This window comes from Oncorhynchus kisutch, linkage group LG16 (genome assembly GCF_002021735.2).
Source record: "Oncorhynchus kisutch isolate 150728-3 linkage group LG16, Okis_V2, whole genome shotgun sequence".
NCBI lineage: Eukaryota > Metazoa > Chordata > Actinopteri > Salmoniformes > Salmonidae > Oncorhynchus > Oncorhynchus kisutch.
Genome location: NC_034189.2, coordinates 21,437,999 through 21,462,891, shown reverse-complemented (window position 1 = coordinate 21,462,891; position 24,893 = coordinate 21,437,999). Strand labels below are relative to the sequence as shown.

General features: G+C 43.5%; 1 protein-coding gene and 1 long non-coding RNA gene across 2 annotated transcripts; one reads left to right on the top strand and one right to left on the bottom strand.

The window, feature by feature from the left end:
* Positions 1–47: 47 nt before the first annotated feature.
* LOC109906483 (uncharacterized) lies at positions 48–10,974 on the top strand. Its single transcript, XM_020504193.2, has 16 exons — positions 48–249; positions 361–410; positions 1,294–1,383; positions 2,183–2,307; positions 2,558–2,701; positions 2,834–3,055; positions 3,163–3,259; positions 3,409–3,626; positions 3,702–3,855; positions 4,156–4,340; positions 8,665–8,785; positions 8,956–9,167; positions 9,611–9,728; positions 9,821–9,990; positions 10,570–10,667; positions 10,735–10,974. Exons 1-16 carry the CDS (start codon positions 200–202, stop codon positions 10,958–10,960), a joined length of 2,280 nt encoding a protein of 759 aa, XP_020359782.1. The 5' UTR covers positions 48–199; the 3' UTR covers positions 10,961–10,974.
* Positions 10,975–15,166: 4,192 nt separating this feature from the next.
* LOC109906482 (uncharacterized) lies at positions 15,167–19,286 on the bottom strand. The gene is made up of 5 exons (XR_002257407.2): positions 19,090–19,286; positions 18,928–18,969; positions 17,180–17,252; positions 16,399–16,570; positions 15,167–16,265 (listed from the first exon to the last, which is right to left on the bottom strand). It is a non-coding gene; the product is annotated as an uncharacterized LOC109906482 (long non-coding RNA).
* Between the last annotated feature and the right edge of the window lie 5,607 nt (positions 19,287–24,893).

The window sequence follows — 24,893 nt, the reverse complement described above, 5'->3', positions numbered from 1 at the left end:
ATTGTGCCTTGTTGACTGGTGGATCTTATGAAAGCAATCAGCTCTCTACCAATTAGGGCATGGACAGGTGTGGCTGCCACTGACAGTCAAAAATGGTGCCAATCATGGATGAAGTTTGATGAATTGCAAAAGAAAATAGAGAAAGATAAGGAAATAGAAATTAAGTTACTTTTCACTACACCTTTACACAATACCAAACATGACCATACCTTGTACAATGAAAGTTAGGGCTATCAAAATCATTCTGTGGTGAGTTTTAAGAGGTGAATGTAGTGACTGTGGTAATATCTAGTCACATTAATAGAATAGGTCGTCCATATATACATTTGAATTCCTCACTTCTACCAATATTTCTTCCAGCATAATGTTCCTCTGTGCTACACTCAGTACTCCAACTCCTGTACCAGTTGGTAAGTTTGATTTACAGTACTGTTGTGTATTTACTAGGAACCAAACAGAACCAACAGGGGAGGGACCTACTTTAACTTTGTCCAATGTAAACTCTAATTTTCATTGTACAACGTTTTCTGTTGGGACTAAATGGTTTCTGTTGCAAAACATTTTGAACTAATGGTTACACCCCTGGGGGGTATTCAGTATGCCAATTCTGAAAAACGTTTTGCAACAAATCATATACTCCAAATGGAAAATGTTTTGAAACAATAGTTTCTATTGGACAAAATTCAGGTTGGTCCCTCTCTGTTACACTTGCTCTGTTTGTTTCTTAAATGGTAAACTGTCTCCATTGCAGGACGTAATGAATACAGCCCTGCTCTCACCCACCATATTCTCTCACTAGAACTATGTCGTATGAGTGTCGTCCCCTGTTGGCCATTTATAGCATAACCTTTCAATACAGTAAAGGAGACTTCTGCCAAATAGATTTCTAGGAGAGACGGAGACCCGCACACTTGTCAAACGTGGACAAATCTCAAACTGAGACTCCAATGCAAAAATGGAGAGGATTTATTTGGATATCATCCAATGAAAGACTCACAATAAAAGTGAATCTTAGATTCATGCATATCTAACAGGATTTGAAAATAACCCTGAAACAAGAACACAATAAAACCGTACATAATCGTATTATTCATTCACCATGTTGTTATTGTGATTGAATGTGGTTAATTTCTGTGTCATAGAGAGACGGATACGCCATAAACATCATCTGTTCAATAAACAGCATGCCACTGTTTAGTCAGCCTCTTCGCTTTGATGGCTGATTCATACTGAACAAAACATGTTCTGTGTCAATGAATTCATGCTAATGATTCCATCTGTCTTGTGTTATAGGAACATTCCGGTCTGAGTGTCATGAGCGTCACTTCTGGCTGTTTGTCAGGTCTGGCTTCCTTGGCATTATGAGCAGATTCGACGTTCAAGGTGCGAGTGTAATATTATTGGTTGAATTATGGATACAGCCATTCTTTTACCCAACTGCCACTGGTGTGTTGTACTCTTACATTTTTATTTAGCTAGGCAAGTCGGTTAAGAACAAATTCTTATTTTCAATGACGGCCTAGTGGGTTAACTGCCTTGTTCAGGGGCAGAACGAAAGATTTTGACATTGTCAGCTCGGGGATTCGATCTTGCAACCTTTCGGTTACTAGTCCAACGCTCTAGGCTACCTGCCACCCCACTACTTGATAATCTTAAACTGAATTTGTCTAGAATGTCAACGTTTCGGGGAGAACAAGAATGTCATCGGACTGTAGAGTAGACCCATAGAGATAGTTAGAGGACGTAACATTGTATCGGTCCCATGGCGTCCGAGAGCATGGGCAGTGCCATTGAGGCCATATCCATTTCGAAGTAGTAATTTTTCTTCTACTACTTCTATGAGTTCGTAAACAAACTGACGGGGTGCATACTGCCGCCTGGAGTGTGTAGGTACTACGCCTGGGTTGGGGATTTACTACCACCTGCAGTTATGGAATGTTTGCTCACAAGTATAATTCATTGGCTTATCTCTCCTGATGACCTGGATGGAATTATTTGGTCCTTCCTTAACCCATAGAAAGCCCCACCCAGTTGACTACTTGAAAAGGGTGAAAGTCCTCAATGGAGCTGCCCATGCTAAAACTGGCTTTCTGGGCACTTGAGTCCTCTATCTATCTCTATGAAGACACCATAACCAGCTGCACTGTGAATATTGACGCTTACTCTAAACTGCTCTAATCAGACCACCAGGGAGTTCACTTCCTGTCTGGCCGAAAGGCCACTGAGTGTGGCTACACCATGCTCTTCAACCCCCACGGAGACCTGGTGTTCCGTGCCTCGTTCCTCGCCTGCCACGTCAACAACCAGGTGAACTCGATTGACCCATAATGGATATATATTCAATATACTGGTATATGCAGTCAAATTCGGATATGTAATGACTTGAGACAGAATGACTCGTGTAAGAATCAGCATGTGTCCAAATCAGGAGTCGACTGTCTAGAAGCCAAATGGTCCTTCCATCTAAATGATCAATATAATGAATCCAAGTTAATTAGCTTGACTTCCAGCTTGTTTTCTGATTGAATGGAATTGAATAAGAACCTCTCCTGTGCAGGGGGACTCGGAGTTCCGTCTGAAGGTGTGGTTGGTGACCCGGCAGGTGAATGGGAGGGACCTAGGGTACCCCTTCCTGCTCCACTGCTCAGCCCAGTGGCCCTGGGGCTTCCGGGAGTTCGTCTGCGAGGAGAGCTACATGGAGGTGACTTACAGGTCCATCAGATCACAATAGAAAAGACATGTACTGTCCATCTCCGCATGGAACTTTGCCGAACTTACATGTTTCAAATCGCTTCTGTTTTACACTGCGTCTCTCCTTTAATTGTTCTCCAAGGTGTCCATAAATGTACCGGTCCCAGCTGCATTACACTCTGGGCAGGAGAAAAAGGAGGTGGGAAACAGCGGCATGATGTTCCACAGACCAGGCCACACCAAGGAGGAGGTTAGACCCAGGACCATGACGGAGGCCAGTGCCCTGGGCTACCACATCTCTGAGTCAGGCTCCAGGATTATCCTGCGCTGCCCCTACTCTTCACCCCTCTCCTACACCATCAAGGTACTTCTGACGAGGGTGTTTACTGTGCTCTGTTTGCATGTGATATGAATATGCTGGTATACATGTTTATAGTAACTCTTGTCTTTCACTTGACCACGCCTACACAGGAGAAAGGGGTTGAGTTGGAGGTGGTCAATGCTACCATCCTGTACCCACATCAAGGGAAGGTCCTTGCCATCGATGCCACAGTGGCCTGCTCCATGAGTATGTGGCCTATTTATTAGGGAATACAAATGACAAATCTTAGCTTTGACTTTAATCCTATTTGCAATCCTCTTTTGAACCTACAATCTCCTTATTCTTATCACTTTTGTCCTGTCTCCCCCTTTCCATCCCTTCCTTAACTCCTCCAGATGAGGCGACAGTGGATGGTACCCACCTGCTCTGGCCTGTCCCCCATGTCCTCTCCCCCCTGGTACATGGGAGGTTCAGGGACAGGGGCATGAGAATAGGGGTGGAGACGCTTGCCCTGAGTGAGTCTGTGATCAAGGACAGGGGGTATGAGATAAGCCTGAGGGATGGAGTGGTGGAGGTCAGCGTTCCATTTGGAGCCGAAGGAACACACATTAAGGTACACACACACACACACGCGCATGCATAAATGCATGCACACACACATACACTCAACTGCTCTTTCTTGTCCCAGAGTGGTGTGTTGGAGGGCCAGTACAGCCAGTCTCTGTCTGTAGACCTGTTCTACATGCACCAGTGGGAGGATGACCGGTGGCCCCTCACCCAGCATCGCTCCTTCAGGTTCCTCAAGACCGCCTACGTCCCCCGGACCCCCATACTTACAGACAGTCAGTATCCATCTACTACAAGTATTAATGAGCTCAAGGAATGACAGGGATTGGTCACATCCGAACTCAAATATGAATCTCTGCTTTGAATGAATTCGGACAAATTTGCGATATTACCACAATGGTTGGCCTCTGCTCGAAAACTGGCATAAGTTATAAACCATGCTAGAGGCTGCATATTTATGGGATGGATTGCCACTAAAACCCACAACAGTTAACAGTAATTGCAATAGTTCAATACCAATCTATTTGCATGCTTTGATCATGACTCCACACCCATTAACTCTGTTCCCTCCCCAGACACCATATCGTCCCAGAAGCTGTTCTCTGTCTCCCTGGGTGTGTTCCCTCCTGACGTGTCCCTCCACAACGTCACCGGGGGGAGGGAGGGGGACACTTTGTCCTGGGTCCAGGTCCCCTACCCCAACGGGTCACATTCCTACCAGCTTCATGCCCCCTTCTCACACTCCTCTGTTCTTCAGAAGGTGAGACTAATGGAGAGGCAGAGAGAAGCACCAATTGTAGAGATGTACACTGAGTAGACAAAACATTAAGAACACGTGCCCTTTCCATGACATAAACTAACCAGGTGAATCCAGATGAAAGCTTAGATTTTTTTTTTATTAATGTCACTTGTTAAACCCTTTAGTCTAAGCCCTGTCTAAACCGGCGGAGGGGAGGTTCTACTAAGCTATATGGAATTGTTTTAAGGTCATACCAAGGATCATTTAGCTATTTGATTTAGAATTTTAAGACTCTTTGAAGTATCCCCAAAAATAATTGAATGAACATTTGAATTTGGCCTTACTTCTATTAGCCCATTCAAATGCATTGAATTACAGATTGTTCCCAAAATACATCTAAAGGACATTTGTTCTGAAGTGTCTGTCCTATATCTGAGAGATATAGGAAAGATCAAGATTTTTTATTTTTGTCACTAAAAAGTATCCATATATACTTCCATACATTTTTGTTCAACTGGTACCGTGGCACATTCAGATGAGTGTTGTGAGGCAGTGGGCCTCAAGAGTCTCACCTTTCCACAGAGGGGTCATATTGAATAAACAGATGTCTCTAATTTAAACAGACAGATTATTACGGGGATGTTTTGTATTATTATGCTAATTGTTCTTGTGGGATTAAATCCACTTCAATCAGAGTAACCGTAGGGGAAGATATAGTTTGAAGAAGGATTTTTTTTTTTTAAAGCCTTGAGACAATTGAGACATGGATTGTGTATGTTTGCGATTCAGAGGGTGAATGTGCAAGACCAAAGATTACTGCCTTTTGAACGGGCTATGGTAGTACGTGCCAAGTTTGTGTCAAGAACTGCAACGCTGCTGGGTTTTTCGCACAACAGTTTCCTGTGTGTGTTTCAAGAATGGTCCATCAACCGATGAGGTGCATGCGTGGACCGATAGGACGCATGGGGCGTGACTAGCTCTGTTTTGTACCATCAAAACTGTGGTTGTATGTTGAAACTGGACAACATCGTTTAAATTATAGATCAATATATCCCCAAGCAGCCTGGTGAGTGTGAGCGGTCAGTTTTATATACAACAGCGAACCAATCTGTGGGTAAAGCGACGCTGCAACTCAAACCAAACAAGCCAAGGCTTCTCTATGAGAAGACAAAGAGCCACTTGGAGATTCAAATGAGAGCAATGAACAGCTGAAGGATATCCAGGAAAACATAGCTAAAATGCTCCCAAAAAACAAACTGTCACAACTTGATGTTAAAAGTAGATTTGCTCGAAAGGACAGTAGTCTATCGTGTTGGATGAACTGGACAATAAAATGAGCCTTCTGGAAACAAAGGTGCAAACCTTTTTAGAAGATGAACTGGACCAGCAATAAAACTGAATGAGACAAAAATAATGAACGTTGTACCTACCGGAATATGAGAAAAAAGGAGACCTTTCCAGCTACGTGGTCAAGCTGATATTGGAGAAGCTTGTCATGGATGCATCACCGAAAGATCTCGAGTGACGCCATCGGATCGGCGTGAAACAGAAGAATGCTAAATGCCCTCTCGTGGTAATCTTTATGCTGTGGAACTATCAGACCAAAGTTGACATTCTGAAGGCACAAGGGGGAAAGAAGATAAAAAATCAATGGCCACACTACAGACCCGGATTCGATCCCAGGCTGTGTCGCAGCCAGCCGTGACCAGTAGACCCATGAGGCGGCGCACAACTGGCCCAGCGTCGTCCTGGTTAGGGGAGGGTTTGGCCGGCCGGGATGTCCTTGTCCCATTGCTCTCTAGCTACTCCTTGTGGCGGGCCAGACGCATGCACGCTGACTTGTGCCTGTACAACTGAGTCGCCAGTCGTACAGCTTTTCCTCCGACACATTGTGTCAAGAAGCAGTGCAGCTTGCCAGGGTCGTGTTAAGTAGGACGCATGGCTCTCGACCTTTGCCTCTCCTGAGTCAGGGAGGAAAAGAGGAGATTGGGATAAACTAGGCCTGGGTGGGTAAGAGGGGGCAAGGAAGGGAGGGTTAGACAAGCTTGGCTTGGGTGGACAAGGGTGAGTAAAGATGGGTTGGGATAAGCTTGGGTTGGGGAGAACTGGGAGGGGGTGATGGTTTGGGAGAGTGAGAAAAGGAAGGACTTAATTATACTACAATGTAAAAAAAAAAAATGGTGATTTGTAAAGCCATTGTAAAATGAATGAGTTCTGGACAGATTAGGAAAGGATGACAAATCATTATTCCTTGTCATAACTAAGATTCAATGGTGATTGTTGGTGAGAGGGGCTTTAGGTGGGAAATTTGTCACTGGGAGGGCATCAGACACTTCTCTGAGGTGTGTGTGGGGCTTCCATCATCCCCTTTCAGTCTGTGGGCCCGGTCTCCCCAAGTAGACAACCACCAGCCACTAATTTCTACGGTAACACAAACCGACCACAGTACCTAAAGTGGCAGTCTTTCTCCAATGTATTTATAATGAAATAGTCCACAGTTTTAGTACATTTAAGAGAGGAGTTGGAGCTTAAAAGCCCTAAGGCATAGCTTCTCAAGTACAAAGATGCACTTTACTTTTTTTGTTGTGTTAAATGTCTGCTCAGACCACACACTCTATATATTTAATGTATACAATAACTGTTTATTTATACTATGATCCTCCCATTCTAAGGAATGCCCACCACCCTCATGTCTGCTAAAATGTTTTATTCGGTTCTTCTACAACAGACGGAACAGAAGGTTAACTTTTATTTTTCACAAGTAAAGACCAACAAAATCCAATTCCTAACGGGCTCCATGATGGGGTTGGGGAGCATATGGTTGTGGAACCATATTTTGGGTAGATGTGGGTATCTTGCAAGAGTTAATGGAGAAATTGAATATGTAAAGAAGCACTGGGTTGGAGAGGCCTATGCTGCAGAATTTCGAGAATGAACAGAGTGCATCTTCTGCACTGCACTGTATAAGGCACTGCATCGCAGACCCGGGTTCGATCCCGGCTGTATCACAACCGGCCGTGATCGGGAATCCCATAGGGCGGCGCACAATTTGGCCCAGCGTCGTCCGGGTTAGGGGAGGGTTTGGCCCGGGGATGGGGCTTTACTAATGGCACTCTAGCGACTCTATGTGGCGGGCACCTGCAGGCTGATCGCGCTCTAGCGACACTATGTGGCGGGCACCTGCAGGCTGGCCTCGGTCTCCAGGTGAACGGTGTTTCCACAGACATTGGTGCAGCTGGCTTCGGGGTATGAAGGCACATCTAATCAAATGGAACAATCTACCCATAAATCCTACAGATAGAATAAGCAATGCCATTCTAAACCTTTTCAGAATGATATGGCTCCCAAAGTTTTTATTTTATTTTCGGTAATACCAATTACCCCACCAGACATTCTTTAAAAAAGTATACTCTGTCATAACAGACTTTAAAAAAAATGGGCAAATAAAATTCATAGAATATGAAGGAAAGTTTTCCATCTTCCTAAATCTGAGGGTGGTTTTAACCTTCCAGACTTGGAATTGTATCAACTCCCTACCCAAAACGTTTGCTTGCTACATATAGTTATATGCACCAACGAGAAACAATGGGTAGGCTACATATTAAAGATGTGCACGCTCATCCCCGGAATATTTTTACATGTCTATTTTCAAAGGATAAAGCTAAGAACATTAATTTCATAGTTAAACACTATAACAATATGGACAAAAATGAAACATATTCTACAAGAACCAATATCGCTCCCTAAAAACACAACCTTATGGAACAATGCTTGGATAGCTTTCAGAATTCACTGATTTTTTTTTAATTTTTATTTTTTTTATTGGTCCACATGGAAAACTAAAGGCATGAAGTGGTAATAGGTACAATTATTTCCATGGCAGAATTAAAAATACATTTTGCACTGACCAATGTGGATATTTTCAAATAAATGCAACTTAAATGTTTTATCACAAAATGTAGCTTTGGACATTAGAGCAATCACGAGGGAATCCTATTTGAGTAAAAGGATATTCATATGATGGGTGAACTATACAACACCTAGCCAACTGGCAATCTCAAAAATATAAACTATTGGAACCAAGACTTAAAAATAACTGATATTTGCACAAGATGGAGGGGTTGTTGGAACATAACTAACGAGATTACAGTTAACAAAAATGTATGCTTAATCTAGTATAAATTCATGTATTTGGGGGGTGTGTAACTCAATATTAGGAAGGTGTACGAATGTCTGGTATAGTCAGTGTACTTCAATTATGTACAGTATACATACCTCACTAGCAGTTTTTTAAAACTTTCATAATGTAATGATGCAATGTAACATGCTCTCCCTCTTATGTCAGTATATTGATGGGGGCTATAGGAGGTACACCCTCCCTCTCACCTTTTCCCTGACCATCTCACCCCATGGAGAGGTCTTCTACCATAATGCCACCATTGTGAGTGATGTTCAAGAGCAGACAGGTGATTATATATAAATACATCTCTTGACAGAGAGAATTAATACCAAATCACTTGAACTAAACTCATGGTTACCTGCCTCCCTGTCCTGTTTAAATCCCTCATTCCTTCACTCTCTCTGACTCTTTTGCCATTATTTTCCTTCTTCCCCTCCTCTCCATGCATTCTCCCAGCCCCAGAACCTCCCAGGCTGGAGGGTAAGTGCACTGAGAGGGGCCTCCTGGTGCTACTGCACTATGGGGCCCTGGAGCGGAGCTGGGAGCTCTTCCTTGGGGACCGCCGGCTGGACTGGGAGCTAGTGGAAGTGGGGGGCTTCACCGTGGAAACAGAGGAGGACTACTTTAGTGTGGAGATCCCACTCTATAGTCCGGGCATGACCTATGAGGTGAGGAGGGGATATCTAAGTAAATGAACTGGAGAATTGGTTGTCCACTCAACTGGCACTTTCTCATGGCTGTGTTTCTTCCACCTAAGAAATTAAAATGGTTCTTCAATTGTTGTGCTCTATTCTTCTCTTTATCTATCTCTGAAATCTTTAACCAAGAACATGTCTATACGGTGCATTTGGAAAGAATTCAGACCCCTTCCCTTTTCCAAATTTTGCTACGTTACAGCCTTATTCTAAAATGGATTAAATCATGTTTTTCCCTCGTCAATCTACAAAAAATAGCCCGTAATGACTAAGAGGGGGGAAAAAAGGGTTTTTAGAAATTCTAGCAAATGTATTAACATTTTTAAAAAACATATCTTATTTACGTAGTAAGTCAATGTATTGGACACTTTCATTATCAAAACCTGCCCTTCCTCTCTGGCTCATCCCGCTTGTAGGAAGTGAGTTTGCAGGGTGTTGTTGGCCGTCTGGAGGTCAGTGTGGTGGACATAGACACACTCAAGGTGGAGAACAGCCTCATCCATCGCTGCACCTTCCGTGTCAGAGAGTTACTGGGTAACACCTGTGGTGTACTATTGAAAGGCTTGACCGACATGTCCTCATTCAAACACTGTTAAAACTGATCCCAGATCTCTCTTGACTTCCAGTGTGCTTACCAGAGGGGAGGATGGTAGTAGTGACTGATACGTCACGTACCATCCCGCCCACCCAGCCAAAACACACCACCCTTTTGGACCCCAGCTGTGTCCCCCAAGAGACGGACAGCGTCAGGGCCCTATTCAATTTCTCCCTGGATTCCTGTGGTTCCATTGCGACTGTGAGTGTGTTAGCACGTTGATTCATCATGTTACATGCCGTGGTGGAAAAAGTACTAAATTGTCATACTTGAATAAAAGTAAAGATACCTTTTTAATAGCGAGTGACTCAACTGACAGTCACCCAGTAAAATACTACTTGAGTAAAAGTATTTGGTTCTAAATATACTTAAGTAACTGTAATTGCATATTTAAGTATCACAAGTAAAAGTGTAAACCATTTCAAATTCCTTACATTAAGCAAACCAGACGGCACAATAAAAAAATGTTTTGACAGATAGCCAGGGGCACACTCCAACACTAAGATATAATTGACAAACAAAGCATTTGGGTTTAGTGAGTCCGCAAGATCATTGGCAGTCGGGATGCAGGTTAGGTCAAATGTTTGGAGTAAAAAGTTTATTTATTTTTCTTCAGGAATGTAGTGAAACAGAAGTTAAAGGTGGCAAAAATATAAATAGTAAAGTACAGATACCCCCCCCCCAAAAACAACTTATGTAGTACTTGAAAGTATTTTTACTTAGGTACAGTACACCACTGGTTGTGTGTTAAGTCAATCATACATGTTCTACCTCACCTAGGTTGAGGGGGATTTCCTAGTATATGAGAACCAGGTGCTGTTCCCCAAAGAACTTATCACCATGGATGACCCCCCCAGCCACAGAGACTCCCCTTACAGGTAAACACACACACCACGTTTCACACTATTCAAATGTGAATTTCTACGTACATATATTTTTTTTTAGGCTGACCATCCAGTGCCGCTACCCTGCCATCGACACCGCCATTGTCTCCATTGAACGCCCTGTCCATCCAACCTTTGCCCTCTCACCTATGCTGCCTCTTAAACACACTCAAAGGGAGGCCTCCCGCAGTGGGCAGTATGTGGCAGGGGTGTGTGTGGCGATTGTTGTGATGGGAGCTTTGATTGCTGCTACATTGAAGATGCTCTGTTGCCCAATAAAAATGTAAAACATTTTTGCAAATCTGTGAAATTGGTTCATATCCCTACTATATGTATTTAATGAAATAAAACATTTGCCTAGTAAAAAAAAAAACATCAAAGTGCCAGAGAATGGCACACCATGTTAGTCAGAATTGGTTAGCCTCCATCTAGCAGAGTCTCTCACCTTGTTGGTCCATATAGGGGTTCATTGGGAATAAACCTCGTGTTGATGCTGTCGGTAAGTAGGCTTTTAAAGTTTATTTTGAAACAAAATGGGCTGAAATTCCGGTTTGGTCAGCTCAAGAACTTGAGATGACATGGCATCTTAACAGGTCTTGGCCTTAATGCTGTAGGCCAGGATTTGATAGCTGATGCTGACAGGAAGTCTCTCCTGCAGTATCTCTGGCTCTCACTGTGCCTGTTAAACCAAATTAAAATCATTTGATACTTTTTTTTCAATCCCTTTCTCCCCTTTAGATGCTAGAGGGGGGGGAAAGGGTCAGAGTAGCAGTATGGGTCAGAGTAGCTGAGAAGGGAGCGGAAACCACACACTGTAAATGAAACCTGTGCCTTGGTTCCCCAGAGAAGTCAGCTGTAAGATCTAGATGGAGGTATTGATTCGCAAATCTAAAATGTGTGTCTACGGATCTCTTTAGTGTAGTATCTAGTAGGGCTCTATCTGAACTGTGTCTGGGCCAGTGTATCGTCATAACCGTATAGGAGAATGATTCTTTATGTTCCCCTGTAGGTGTCAGGACATGTCGTTCTTCATTGTCTGGTACAACAGCAAATGACTGGACTGCTGCCCTCGCTACAGAAAGCTAAAGGCTATATTACATTTGACAAATGCTCTTTTAGACGAGCTATACAACAGTTTGTGTTCCCAATGCCATCCTGGGTGCCCAGTCTGATTTCATGCCCTGTCTTCTGTGCCCTCATCAGGACCATAGCTTTACTACATCTACCTTGCAGGAGGGGCAGCAGCTGACTGCCATATTCCTCTGAACCTTAGTGGTGTTGAAATTCTAACCAGAAGGGAAGAGCGAGATTGTAGATTCCTCAACTTATTTTATTATAAGATTTGCAAAAATGGAGCTGGTTAACAATCACACGATAGGTGCAACAGTGACGAGCCCAACAAACACGAGTTGGGTCTCTTTTGTCTGTGGCAGTTTAGCAGGTGTGTGAGGTCATAGTGGGAGCATAGAAACAAGTGATAATGGTGTGAGGTCATAGTGGGAGCATAGAAACAAGTGATAATGGCAGTTTTGTTGCTCCTTTCTGCTGATGGAATTGTTTCTGCTGCTCAAACTAGCCTTTTCTCTTCATTTCTCCACACAGCTGTGCCCTTGAAAGATAGGAAAAGAACAGGAAGGACCAAATACCTGGTTACTCTGACAGCCCTTTGTCTTGGCCAGGTGACTACAGTAAGTTACTCAGAAAATGGGAGAGGGCACAGGCTTCTTCTTACATGAAAGAAACAGACTATGGAAATTGACAGGTGTAAGTAAGGCTTATACAAATGAGGCTGGTGTTTCACTCGCCCTACAGACCATGTTGAGGATTTAAATGTCCATTTATCTTGGGTGCACCTCATGTCTAGAGGCCTTTTCTCAGTGCATATTTACATTTAACATTACATGTAAATTAAACAAATTTATATTGCTTGAATCTTTTCAAACTTAAGCTGGATAGGAAGCCACAAATTTAGTGATTGAAATGGACCCTTCGTACTGTTGTTGGCAGGGACACTTACTCCGTTCCTTACTTCTTGGTGAACGGTGTGGCGGTGGTCCATCCAATACTGTTCTCCAGGCAGGATTGGTAGTCATGATGGTGGACTTGGTCATTTCTTGCAGCACTGGTAAGTATTTCAGTTCAATATCAGACCTGAAAGGACTGAAAAGGCTTAAAAAGATGGCTTGATTGCCAGAATCTCTTTCTACTTACCCAGAGTCAGATTAACTCATGGATACCATTTTTCTTTATGGCGCTGCGTGCAGTTTGAAGTTGCTAACTAGCATTTGCGCAATTGCTAACAGGCGTTTCTACCTTACACTTCCTTAAAACTGCACGCATAGATCTAAAAATGGTATCCATGAGTTAATCTATTTGAGTCGTCGAAGATTTCTCCTTGGCTGAGCGGGGCGCAAGGAATATATTCTGATCAGTCACTGGAGGAAAAGGGGATCAAGTCTCTGTTCCGCTTCAGGGCAGTGCTGTAGGGTATTGAAGGGAACAACGCAAAGATAGGGCTTCATCGGCACTTGTGAATTCTAATCCAGCCACAAAAAACCTTCCCAGTGCTCTGAGAAAAGGACGAAGTAGGAGAAAAAAAACATTTGAGTGCCCTGACTACAGTGACTTAAGACCAGTTTATTGTAAATTGAGACAATATCCTTTCCCTCTACCCTACTTTCCCCAAATAACTGACTTATCAGTAGAAGTAGCCGATGACAATGGGCTACATGGACACTGAAAAATACATTTCAAAGGGAAACATATTGCATGCATGTCAAGTTGTGTGTATCAGAATAGGATGGGGAATTCAGGTGTAGGAGTGGCTGTGGGTGCATAAAGTATGTTGGGAGAGAATGACTAAGTGGATATGTAAGGTTGGGAGAGAATGACTAAGTGGATACGTAAGGTTGGGAGAGAATGACTAAGTGGATACGTAAGGTTGGGAGAGAATGACTAAGTGGATACGTAAGGTTGGGAGAGAATGACTAAGTGGATACGTAAGGTTGGATACAAGCTCGGTGAGGTAAAAGGTGGTGAGGGATAGTTTAGACTTGGGAAGGATGGATTTAACCATACGTCATTTTATTTTGGACTTGCAAACCTGCTGTGACATTGCGTTCTGGATAGATTAGGAAAGGATGCCTAGTCATGATTCCTTGTCATTCTAGCTAAGATTCAATGGTGGTTATTGGTGAGAGTGGAGGATCGGGACGGGTTGACAGACACAGGTGTGTGCGCGTTTAAGGACCCTGCAGACGCCTCAGTCGTTGGGTAGGCTGTTTAGTATTTTTATCTAGTCGGATAAACACATGGACCCTCCCAATTTATAAAACCAAAGTTGTGCCCCTGAATTAAAGCATTGGGCATGTTCAGCAATTGATTTGAGACACCTGTCACCAGTGTAGTTAATTCCTATCTGGGGGAATCACAGCACAACGTGCTTGAAAACTGCTCATGCAATTCAATTTTACACTTGAACGTCAAACTAGTTTAGTAAGAGTCTGACATACTGAATGCCCACATGACATTTAAATGGACCTTGTTAGATTTAAAGAGCTGGGTTGAAGTGGCTTATGATGCTACCTACTGTGGTGTAGGCATCCTGATAAGGGGGAATTTTTTTATTTATTATCCCAGCACATGTACCAGGAAGGCTTTAATGGTGAAGAGTTGATTGTATATCCCACCAGGGGCAAATCTGGTGTTAAGTTTGAATTGAAGCGATTACTGAAAATCATGATGCAATACAAAAGCTGTACATTTAAATGAGGCTTTCATTGACTTTACATGACTGGCGTACAGACCTTAAGTTAACATTTAAAAACCTGTCCGAGTAAGATTTTATCCACTTTTGAACAAGGCTGTGATGTAAATGTGGTGAAGGAGTTTGAATACTTTCAAATCCACTGTATATAAAATGGTCATAAAGTCCCCAAAAGCAACTGCAGATTGCACCTTTCACGCAGGCTTTAAATTACAAGCACGAGGTAATTGCTGAGGTATTGCTGAGTCAACTTGCATAACTAAACATGTTTGCTAAAGAAGAATGACAGGTTATTTCTTTATGTCACAATGAGCATGCTAAGGGTTTTGCTATAATGTTGGGTAACACTATTTGAAGTGTCCAAGTAGCGGTCATGTAATCTCTGCCTCATTTGACAGCTAATTAAGCCTAGAGAAAAAAGCTCAACACAAGTAAACACATTCCTGGATGCAAATTCAAGACTGGAATTTTAGACCTGGAACACAAGGTCATTAGCAGAACAAAACCAGCAGGCGCTGGACCTTGTAGGGTATGAGTTGTATACCCCTGAGCAAAGGCTGCATTTACACAGGCAGTCTTTATCTTTTACCCGATTGGAGACAATCAACTACTGGAAAAATTATTGGCTGCGTTTACACAGGCAGTCCCACAAAACACGGAATTTGAAGTCTGCAGTTAAGCTTGGTATAGTGCTTTTAAAAACAAAAAAAAGGTACTGGAGGAAGTCTTCAAGAGCCAACAATTTATTAATTTTAAATAGAGTAATAACATGAAAGTATTGATTCAATGCTAGTTTAAATTGCTGGGTGTGGCCAGGGGACCCAAATTAATTTAGTAGATTGTTGTAACAGGATACTTTAGTCCGTGTCAGTCAAGGAATCACAATGAGAGTCTGGCCTCTGGCAAAGCTAAACTGAATTTAAAAAATAAAGTTAATTCCATCAGGTCATTTGGAACCCAGCTGTTTACTGAAGACTCAGTTTTCATTGGAACCTGGTCAGCGAGAGTGTGACTGGGTCTCCCTCAGATCCTGAGATTGAAAGTCCAAACTTCCAAAGCACATTAAGATTGTTCTAGTCAAAAGCACTCATTCACCAGATTGACAAAATGTAATGTGACTTTCAGAAAGTAAATTAAATATCCCATCAACATACAATGGGGTGAGTGGGACACTGCTTAGTAGCGCAGCCCCTTTAGGACCAGATATCCAATGTTTCTATTGACAAATCCAAATCACGTTAGACTCAGTGCGCACGTTAGACTCAGAGGCGTTACGAAATGTAGAGCCATACCTATAAGATGTCTGATGACAAGCCTGTCTTCAGGTGAGTATTGCTTGTAGAACACAATCCCATTCACCACTGGTAGTCCATCTGAAAGGATTGCCAATCAATTTAATCCAAAGATACTATGGGACAAAGCCACTACTAGCCTAGAGACTTTGAACCCTGCCATGACTTTGTTTTACAGGTGTAGAGTCCAAAGTTAGAACCCTGGTGGGTGTCAACGGTCTCTTGGGGCCTGCAGGTGGAGTCCAGGAGGGAGGTTCTGCACCAATGATGGCCAGAGTACAGTTTGTTGTCAGTCCTCACCCCTTCTGTGGAAGGCACTGGAGAGAAGTGACATACCAGATGCAATATCATCCAATAATCAGATTGAAATGCGTGGAGAAGTCAGATGCTCAGCGCAACTGAAATGAAGAGGACCTGAAACACAACCGACACCAATATGTAGTGACCCTACATAGTCTTGCAGATGGGCTCAGTAGTTGTGACGAGGCAGCGTTTGGTAGAGGCATGCTGAGCTTCCAGCGTCTTGGCGTCCCTCTATAGGATTTAAAATGAGCCAGTTTGGTACAATGTCATATCCTGCGATGTAAAGTTGTACCTTCATGATGGAAAACTGGCATAAAACCACAGCTACAATAGTTTCCATTAAATAGTGATGTGACCACCTTACCTCAGATGTATCCGGTGGTGGAGAGAAACATCCATGGTCACTGGTTTTCATAGAGCATAATGTACCTACGATGCATAGCCAGGTCAGGTCCGACGCCAACCTCCCACGTGTAGTTGAATGGTTGGATGCCCCACTGAAAGCTGATGCCCTCTGTGCAGGTGCCTTTTGAAGGCTGGTGGGAGAGAAGTAATGTTCATGAAAATATTTTGTAGCTGGCTGTGATGGTCAAGGACACGTTAAAAAATTTTTTTATATGAAGCATGGAGACTTTGCTAGTGGTTGGGTCACTGGGCTCCATCAGTTGCCATAAGGCAGTGTCAGAACCAGAAGGCTAGGAAGATCATTGTGAAGACACTTGCAGCCAAGGTCTTAAAGCCAAAGGTTCAAGTCAACTTACAAATGTCATTGAACCGAGCCATGACCAGGCAGTAGTGGCGTAAGGTAGCCTAGCAGTTAGAGCATTGAGCCAGTAATTGAAAGGTCGCTGGTTCAAATTCCGGAGCCGATAAGGCAAAAAATATAATTTACTGAATGTGCCCTCATTTTCTCCAGGGGCACCATAAAACAGATCAACTTTTGTAGAGCACCTGAGGCAGGATTACTGAAGTGTAGTTGGAGTCCAGCGACTGGAAACCCTCCCCTCTTCAATTAAGTACTGAATGAGGGACTCGTGGCCAACAACTAATGAAATGCATACAACGTATCTAGTAGCCACTGCGGGACATGGCACTCCCCAGTTTCACTAAACAATTTATGGCAATGGTGTTATTCAGTAACTTACAGTTCTTGGAACAATGGGGTCTTCGAATGGAACCTGGATGACAGCCACATCAGTTCCGTTGGCATGGAAAACCCTAGTGAAGGGGGTAGACAATTTGAATAGCCTCTGGTATGGAGTAGTGTCCCTTGAGCTTCACAGCCATCAGGTCATCATAGGGGAAGTTCCCCGGGTACACAAACACTTGATTCTCCAGGACTGTCATCCTCCTCCCACCATACACACGTATGGTAGGAGGAGGATGACAGTTATGTAGCAACCATTACAAGGAGGCAGATCTTACTTTCATGACACAGGGACAAGATAATTGTTGACATATTGCAGGGTAACTGTTACATTGTAGGCTGTATACATCTACAATATAATTAAAATGTAGGGTCCTTTACAGTCCAGTGTTGATGCAGGATAATGCATGCTGGTTAAAGTGGAGAACTCTTTACTCTTTGACAACCTAAAATCCCAACGTGCTACTGCTCAAGGCACCAGGAGGATCAGTTGTCAGGCAAAGGAGACATTTCTGATTGGTTACTGAAGCTCCTTAAGGTTAACGGTGAAGAGTTGTTGGCACAGACTGGGCGTGGCCATGGACCTGTGAAGGGTGAGTCTGGTTTCTACGCCGCCATTGTCCATAAGTGTTCATATTAGAGACTGACCTCAAACTCATTGCGCATGTTATGGTCAAGTCTGATTTTCAAAGGCTTACACTTCCAATGTCTTGAAACAAAACCATGTCAATAAAAAGGGTTAGAGGTCAGTGTAGGAAGACCCGTAGGAAATCTTCCCTGTAGTGTTTGTCAAAGAGTTCCTCAGATGGTGTGGGGTGTGGTGTGGGGGCTGTGCTTTGGCAAAGTGGGTGGGGTTATATCCTTCCTGTTTGGCCCTGTCCGGGGGTGTCCTCGGATGGGGCCACAGTGTCTCCTGACCCCTCCTGTCTCAGCCTCCAGTATTTATGCTGCAGTAGTTTATGTGTCGGGGGGCTGGGGTCAGTTTGTTATATCTGGAGTACTTCTCCTGTCCTATTCGGTGTCCTGTGTGAATCTAAGTGTGCGTACTCTAATTCTCTCCTTCTCTCTCGGAGGACCTGAGCCCTAGGACCATGCCCCAGGACTACCTGACATGACGACTCCTTGCTGTCCCCAGTCCACCTGGCCATGCTGCTGCTCCAGTTTCAACTTCCACCTGACTGTGCTGCTGCTCCAGTTTCAACTGTTCTGCATTATTAATATTATTATTATTATTATTATTATTATTATTATTATTATTATTATTATTATTATTATTATTATTATTATTATTATTATTATTATTCGACCATGCTGGTCATTTATGAACATTTGAACATCTTGGCCATGTTCTGTTATAATCTCCACCCGGCACAGCCAGAAGAGGACTGGCCACCCCACATAGCCTGGTTCCTCTCTAGGTTTCTTCCTACGTATTGGCCTTTCTAGGGAGTTTTTCCTAGCCACAGTGCTTCTACACCTGCATTGCTTGCTGTTTGGGGTTTTAGGCTGGGTTTCTGTACAGCACTTTGAGATATCAGCTGATGTACGAAGGGCTATATAAATAAATTTGATTTGATTTGAGATAGTTTCACTCTGACGTGCCTTAGCAATAAGACTTAGTTTCAATACCAGTAAAGCCCAATAGGTCAGACGCCGCAAGGTATCAATCCCAACAGTCAAGCTTAAAGACATTAGGTTACCATTGGCCTGAAGTGTATTCTAATAAAGTAAATTACAAATTCTTACCCCTTGGAGGCACAGCATCATGTACACCCACAAACACTGCATCTAGTAAGGAAACTAGAGGGGTGAGACTGAAGCAACTGGTAACCAATTAACAGAACACATTGAAGCTCAATTATAGAAGTTAATATTTTATAAAACAGTACATTTAAAAATGGAGCTTACCTGTGAAATCCAGCTGACATTTTTCATGAAGCTGCAGATCTTGGAATACAGATTGCAATTCTAGCAGCAAGAGACAAGCAAAAAGACAAACATGAGAAGTAAAGCAATGTCTTTCAATTGTTCTCCCATTATCAGAAGTAAAAATGGCAAAGTTGCATAAAGATCGAGGAATTCAGATATTAAGTATTTGTTTTCAGCACTATCCACAGAGTGGTTTTATACTTTCCTATCCTAATGACATAATTGTCAACATACTTGCAAAAGTTGCCGATCTGCAATTTCACTGATGTACTAAGTGTCTACGTAGTCTTATATCATTGAAAATCGGTGTAATGCATTTAGCAGGAACGTATACAGATCTACAGAGACGATTAAGATGTCCCTGAAATGGCCAGCAGGTGGCGCCTTGGGCATTTACCAAACGCCAATGCTCGTCAATTGGCTGTGACACCCTGTGGATCATCAACAACAAAACTTGTTCCAAAATGTTTCAGTACCTTGAAAACATATTGGTAATTAATTAGAAATAGGTGAATCTTATGAAACTTACATGATTGTAATGACAGTTTTGGTAGTCTATTTTCATTGCGCACTGTTTTGAGGTTGTCCTTGCAAATGTTGTTGTAGTGAAATATAAAAGTATTGGCAGTGATAGAAGAACTTCCATGTTGTTGCTCATAAGGTCAATGTGGGTTTTCAAGCATTAAACCCTACTGATACACAAGTAACAATTTAGTAGACTGTGAAAAACACGCTATAATTGAATTGCCAAGCAGTCGCCTACAATGAGCAACAACAGAGCAGATGGAGAAGACACAAAAACATTACAATCATCTTGACTAGTTTGAGATATTCAGCCTATACCTTTTTTATGTCATATACCAATATCTGTGTTGTCTTTCCTCCAACAACAGAGCCCAAGGCAGGTGGCCCTTCCTCCATTCTCCAACCGGACCCTCCCCCATCCCTCCTTCCTGCCCCTGTACATGGCAGCCAAAGGGTTGGCCCAGTACCCCTGGAGACTCCATCAACAGCCAGGTGAGAACAGGACAGGGGCACCACCACCCCTCTCAGGTGGGTTAGTGCAATCAATGATCCTTGGGATGTCCTTACCCTAAACCTTCACCATACGCCCTACCTAACTCTAACCTTAGTCTTAATCATTTAAATGTTCAACTTCAACAGGGTGACGTCAGAGTTGGGACGTCCCAAGGATCCTCTTTAGACTTTATCCTCTCAGGTGCCTACAGTACTTAGCTCTTGTACCCTCTGCTAAGCTTTGACCTTTAGCGATTTGCTACATACCAGCCTGCGTCAAATTTGACAGTGCTTTTACACAGCCAGTATTCAAATTACACATTTTGGGGGTGCCTTGAAAATAGTAGGGCTGTATGTTTGCCTTTTAAACTCTCATCCCTTTTTAATGTTCAATTTGACACTTTTGGCCCCTGATTTGACCCTAACCCTTATTGTAAACCCTAACCGTAACCTTAGCAAGCAGATGCTTATCAACAGATAGTCTACTTTTTATTTTTATTTTTTATTTCACCTTTATTTAACCAGGTAGGCTAGTTGAGAACAAGTTCTCATTTGCAACTGCGACCTGGCCAAGATAAAGCATAGCAGTGTGAACAGACAACACAGAGTTACACATGGAGTAAACAATTAACAAGTCAATAACACAGTAGAAAAAAAAGGGGAAAGGGGCTAATAATTACAATTTTGCAGATTAATAACACTGGAGTGATAAATGATCAGATGGTCATGTACAGGTAGAGATATTGGTGTGCAAAAGAGCAGAAAAGTAAATAAATAAAAACAGAATGGGGATGAGGTAGGTAAAAATGGGTGGGCTATTTACCGATAGACTATGTACAGCTGCAGCGATCGGTTAACTGCTCAGATAGCAGATTTTTGAAGTTGGTGAGGGAGATAAAAGTCTCCAACTTCAGCGATTTTTGCAATTCGTTCCAGTCACAGGCAGCAGAGAACTGGAACGAAAGGCGGCCAAATGAGATGTTTTCTTTGCTGGAGCGCGTGCTACGGATGGGTGTTGCCATCGTGACCAGTGAACTGAGATAAGGCGGAGCTTTACCTAGCATGGACTTGTAGATGACCTGGAGCCAGTGGGTCTGGCGACGAATATGTAGCGAGGGCCAGCCGACTAGAGCATACAAGTCACAGTGGTGGGTGGTATAAGGTGCTTTAGTGACAAAACGGATGGCACTGTGATAAACTGCATCCAGTTTGCTGAGTAGAGTGTTGGAAGCAATTTTGTAGATGACATCGCCGAAGTCGAGGATCGGTAGGATAGTCAGTTTTACTAGGGTAAGTTTGGCGTCGTGAGTGAAGGAGGCTTTGTTGCGGAATAGAAAGCCGATTCTTGATTTGATTTTCGATTGGAGATGTTTGATATGAGTCTGGAAGGAGAGTTTACAGTCTAGCCAGACACCTAGGTACTTATAGATGTCCACATATTCAAGGTCGGAACAATCCAGGGTGGTGATGCTGGTCGGGCGTGCGGGTGCAGGCAGCGAACGGTTGAAAAGCATGCATTTGGTTTTACTAGCATTTAAGAGCAGTTGGAGGCCACGGAAGGAGTGTTGTATGGCATTGAAGCTCGTTTGGAGGTTAGATAGCACAGTGTCCAAGGACGGGCCGGAAGTATATAGAATGGTGTCGTCTGCGTAGAGGTGGATCAGGGAATCGCCCGCAGCAAGAGCAACATCATTGATATATACAGAGAAAAGAGTCGGCCCGAGGATTGAACCCTGTGGCACCCCCACAGAGACTGCCAGAGGACCGGACAGCATGCCCTCCGATTTGACACACTGAACTCTGTCTGCAAAGTAATTGGTGAACCAGGCAAGGCAGTCATCCGAAAAACCGAGGCTGTTGAGTCTGCCGATAAGAATATGGTGATTGACAGAGTCGAAAGCCTTGTCAAGGTCGATGAAGACGGCTGCACAGTACTGTCTTTTATCGATGGCGGTTATGATATCGTTTAGTACCTTGAGTGTGGCTGAGGTGCACCCGTGACCGGCTCGGAAACCCGATTGCACAGCGGAGAAGGTACGGTGGGATTCGAGATAGTCAGTGACCTGTTTGTTGACTTGGCTTTCGAAGACCTTAGATAGGCAGGGCAGGATGGATATAGGTCTGTAACAGTTTGGGTCCAGGGTGTCTCCCCCTTTGAAGAGGGGGATGACTGCGGCAGCTTTCCAATCCTTGGGGATCTCAGACGATATGAAAGAGAGGTTGAACAGGCTGGTAATAGGGGTTGCGACAATGGCGGCGGATAGTTTCAGAAATAGAGGGTCCAGATTGTCAAGCCCAGCTGATTTGTACGGGTCCAGGTTTTGCAGCTCTTTCAGAACATCTGCTATCTGGATTTGGGTAAAGGAGAACCTGGAGAGGCTTGGGCGAGTAGCTGCGGGGGGGGGGGGGTGGAGCTGTTGGCTGAGGTTGGATTAGCCAGGCGGAAGGCATGGCCAGCTGTTGAGAAATGCTTGTTGAAGTTTTCGATAATCATGGATTTATCGCTGGTGACCGTGTTACCTAGCCTCAGTGCAGTGGGCAGCTGGGAGGAGGTGCTCTTGTTCTCCATGGACTTCACAGTGTCCCAGAACTTTTTGGAGTTGGAGCTACAGGATGCAAACTTCTACCTGAAGAAGCTGGCCTTAGCTTTCCTGACTGACTGCGTGTATTGGTTCCTGACTTCCCTGAACAGTTGCATATCGCGGGGACTATTCGATGCTATTGCAGTCCGCAACCGGATATTTTTGTGCTGGTCGAGGGCAGTCAGGTCTGGAGTGAACCAAGGGCTGTATCTGTTCTTAGTTCTGCATTTTTTGAACGGAGCATGCTTATCTAAAATGGTGAGGAAGTTACTTTTAAAGAATGACCAGGCATCCTCAACTGATGGGATGAGGTCAATGTCCTTCCAGGATACCCGGGCCAGGTCGATTACCTGTAGAGCATTTACAGATGGACTTTGCAGACTATCCAAATGAACTGTCAGTTTTGACTTTTGAACCACTCCCCCCAAAACCTAGGAAGAAACCTAGAGAGGAACCTGGCTATGAGGGGTGGCCAGTCCTCTTCTGGCTGTGCCGGGTGGAGATTATAACAGATTATAACAGAACATGGCCAAGATGTTCAAATCTTCATAAATGACCAGCATGGTCAAATAATAATAATCACAGTAGTTGTCGAGGGTGCAGCAAGTCAGCACCTCAGGAGTAAATGTCAGTTGGCTTTTCATAGCCGATCATTAAGAGTATCTCTACCACTCCTGCTGTCTCTAGAGAGTTGAAAACAGCATGTCTGGGACAGGTAGCACGTCCGGTGAACAGGTCAGGAATCCATAGCCGCAGGCAGAACAGTTGAAACTGGAGCAGCAGCATGGCCAGGTGGACTGGGGACAGCAAGGAGTCCTCATGCCAGGTAGTCCTGAGGCATGGTCCTCCGATAAAGAGAGAATTAGAGAGGGCATACTTAAATTCACACAGGATAAGACAGGAGAAGTACTCCAGATATAACAAACTGACCCTAGCCCCCCCGACACATAAACTACTGCAGCATAAATACTGGAGGCTGAGACAGGAGGGGTCAGGAGACACTGTGTCCCCATCCGATGATACCCCCGGACAGGACCAAACAGGAAGGATATAACCCCACCCACTTTGCCAGTGTTATTTGTCACTATTAAGCATTTAACAATTTCATTGGAACATTAAACTTAAACCCTGTATGAATCATGGATCTTTAACATCTCGGAAAGTGCACTATGCCTACGTAACATTTCACTATGTTTCGCCTTGAAAACAGTTCTCATCGGCACACTAATCCCAAAGAATGTAGTCCTATGCCATTGCAAAACAGATCCTTCTAACCGACATTAACCTCTTCTAACTGAAAGAGTCACTTTATAGGCCTACTGTCATTAACGTATGCTGCACATAGCTGTAGGCTAGTTGTCTAGTGATATTGTTGACCATCAGCTGATCCAGGAAAGAAAACAAATATTGATAGAAAATAATCAAGTTAAATGGTCTACTACTTCTGGGCAGGGAGAACGCCAGTACCCACCCGCACCTGAAAAACAAAGCAATGAACACTCTGACTGACAAAAGAATGATACATCAACGGATAAATGTAATGCGTTGGAATAAAGGCATAACTTTTATCAAGGACACATGACACAAACACATAGTGAAGATGAGGAAGTACAAAGGAAAATCTGTGCATAAAGGAGCTCATCAGAGGCCGAAATTGCACTACTGCGTGAACAGTGCCACCACATTACAGTGCTTTAAATCTAAACTGGACATAGGTGGTCGGTCGGCGCAGTCTTTTCTTTTTCCCTCAGTGGGTCCACTGAAGCTAGTAGTTGGATATATTCCTATCTGACAAACAGAAGTCAAAGGGTTCGTCTGGGGGACACTCAGTCGGTCTCTCTTTGCTATAACATTGGGGTTCCACAAGGGTCAATATAACTGAATTGTATTGTCTACAGTTCATTCGGAAAGTATTCAGACCCTTTGACTTTTTCCACATTTTGCTACGTTACAGCCCTGTTCTAAAATGTATTACATTGTTTCCTTTCCTCATCTACACACAATACCCCATAATTGCATAGCAAAAACAGGTTTTTAGAGATGTTTTCACATTTATAAAGAATAAAAGACTGAAATATAACATTGACAGAAGTATTCAGACCCTTTACTCAGTACATTGTTGAAGCACCTTTGGCAGCGATTACAGCCTTGAGTCTTCTTAGGTATGACGCTACAAGCTTGGCA

What these genes read in the sequence shown, in the direction of transcription:
- LOC109906483 (XM_020504193.2), top strand. Translation starts at nt 200, where the DNA reads ATGACCATACCTTGTACAATGAAAGTTAGGGCTATCAAAATCATTCTG. An exon ending in GACCCCCATACTTACAGACA is followed by an intron (nt 3,856 to 4,155) that starts GTCAGTATCCAT and finishes TTCCCTCCCCAG; the next exon opens with ACACCATATCGTCCCAGAAG. An exon ending in CACAGAGACTCCCCTTACAG is followed by an intron (nt 10,668 to 10,734) that starts GTAAACACACAC and finishes ATTTTTTTTTAG; the next exon opens with GCTGACCATCCAGTGCCGCT.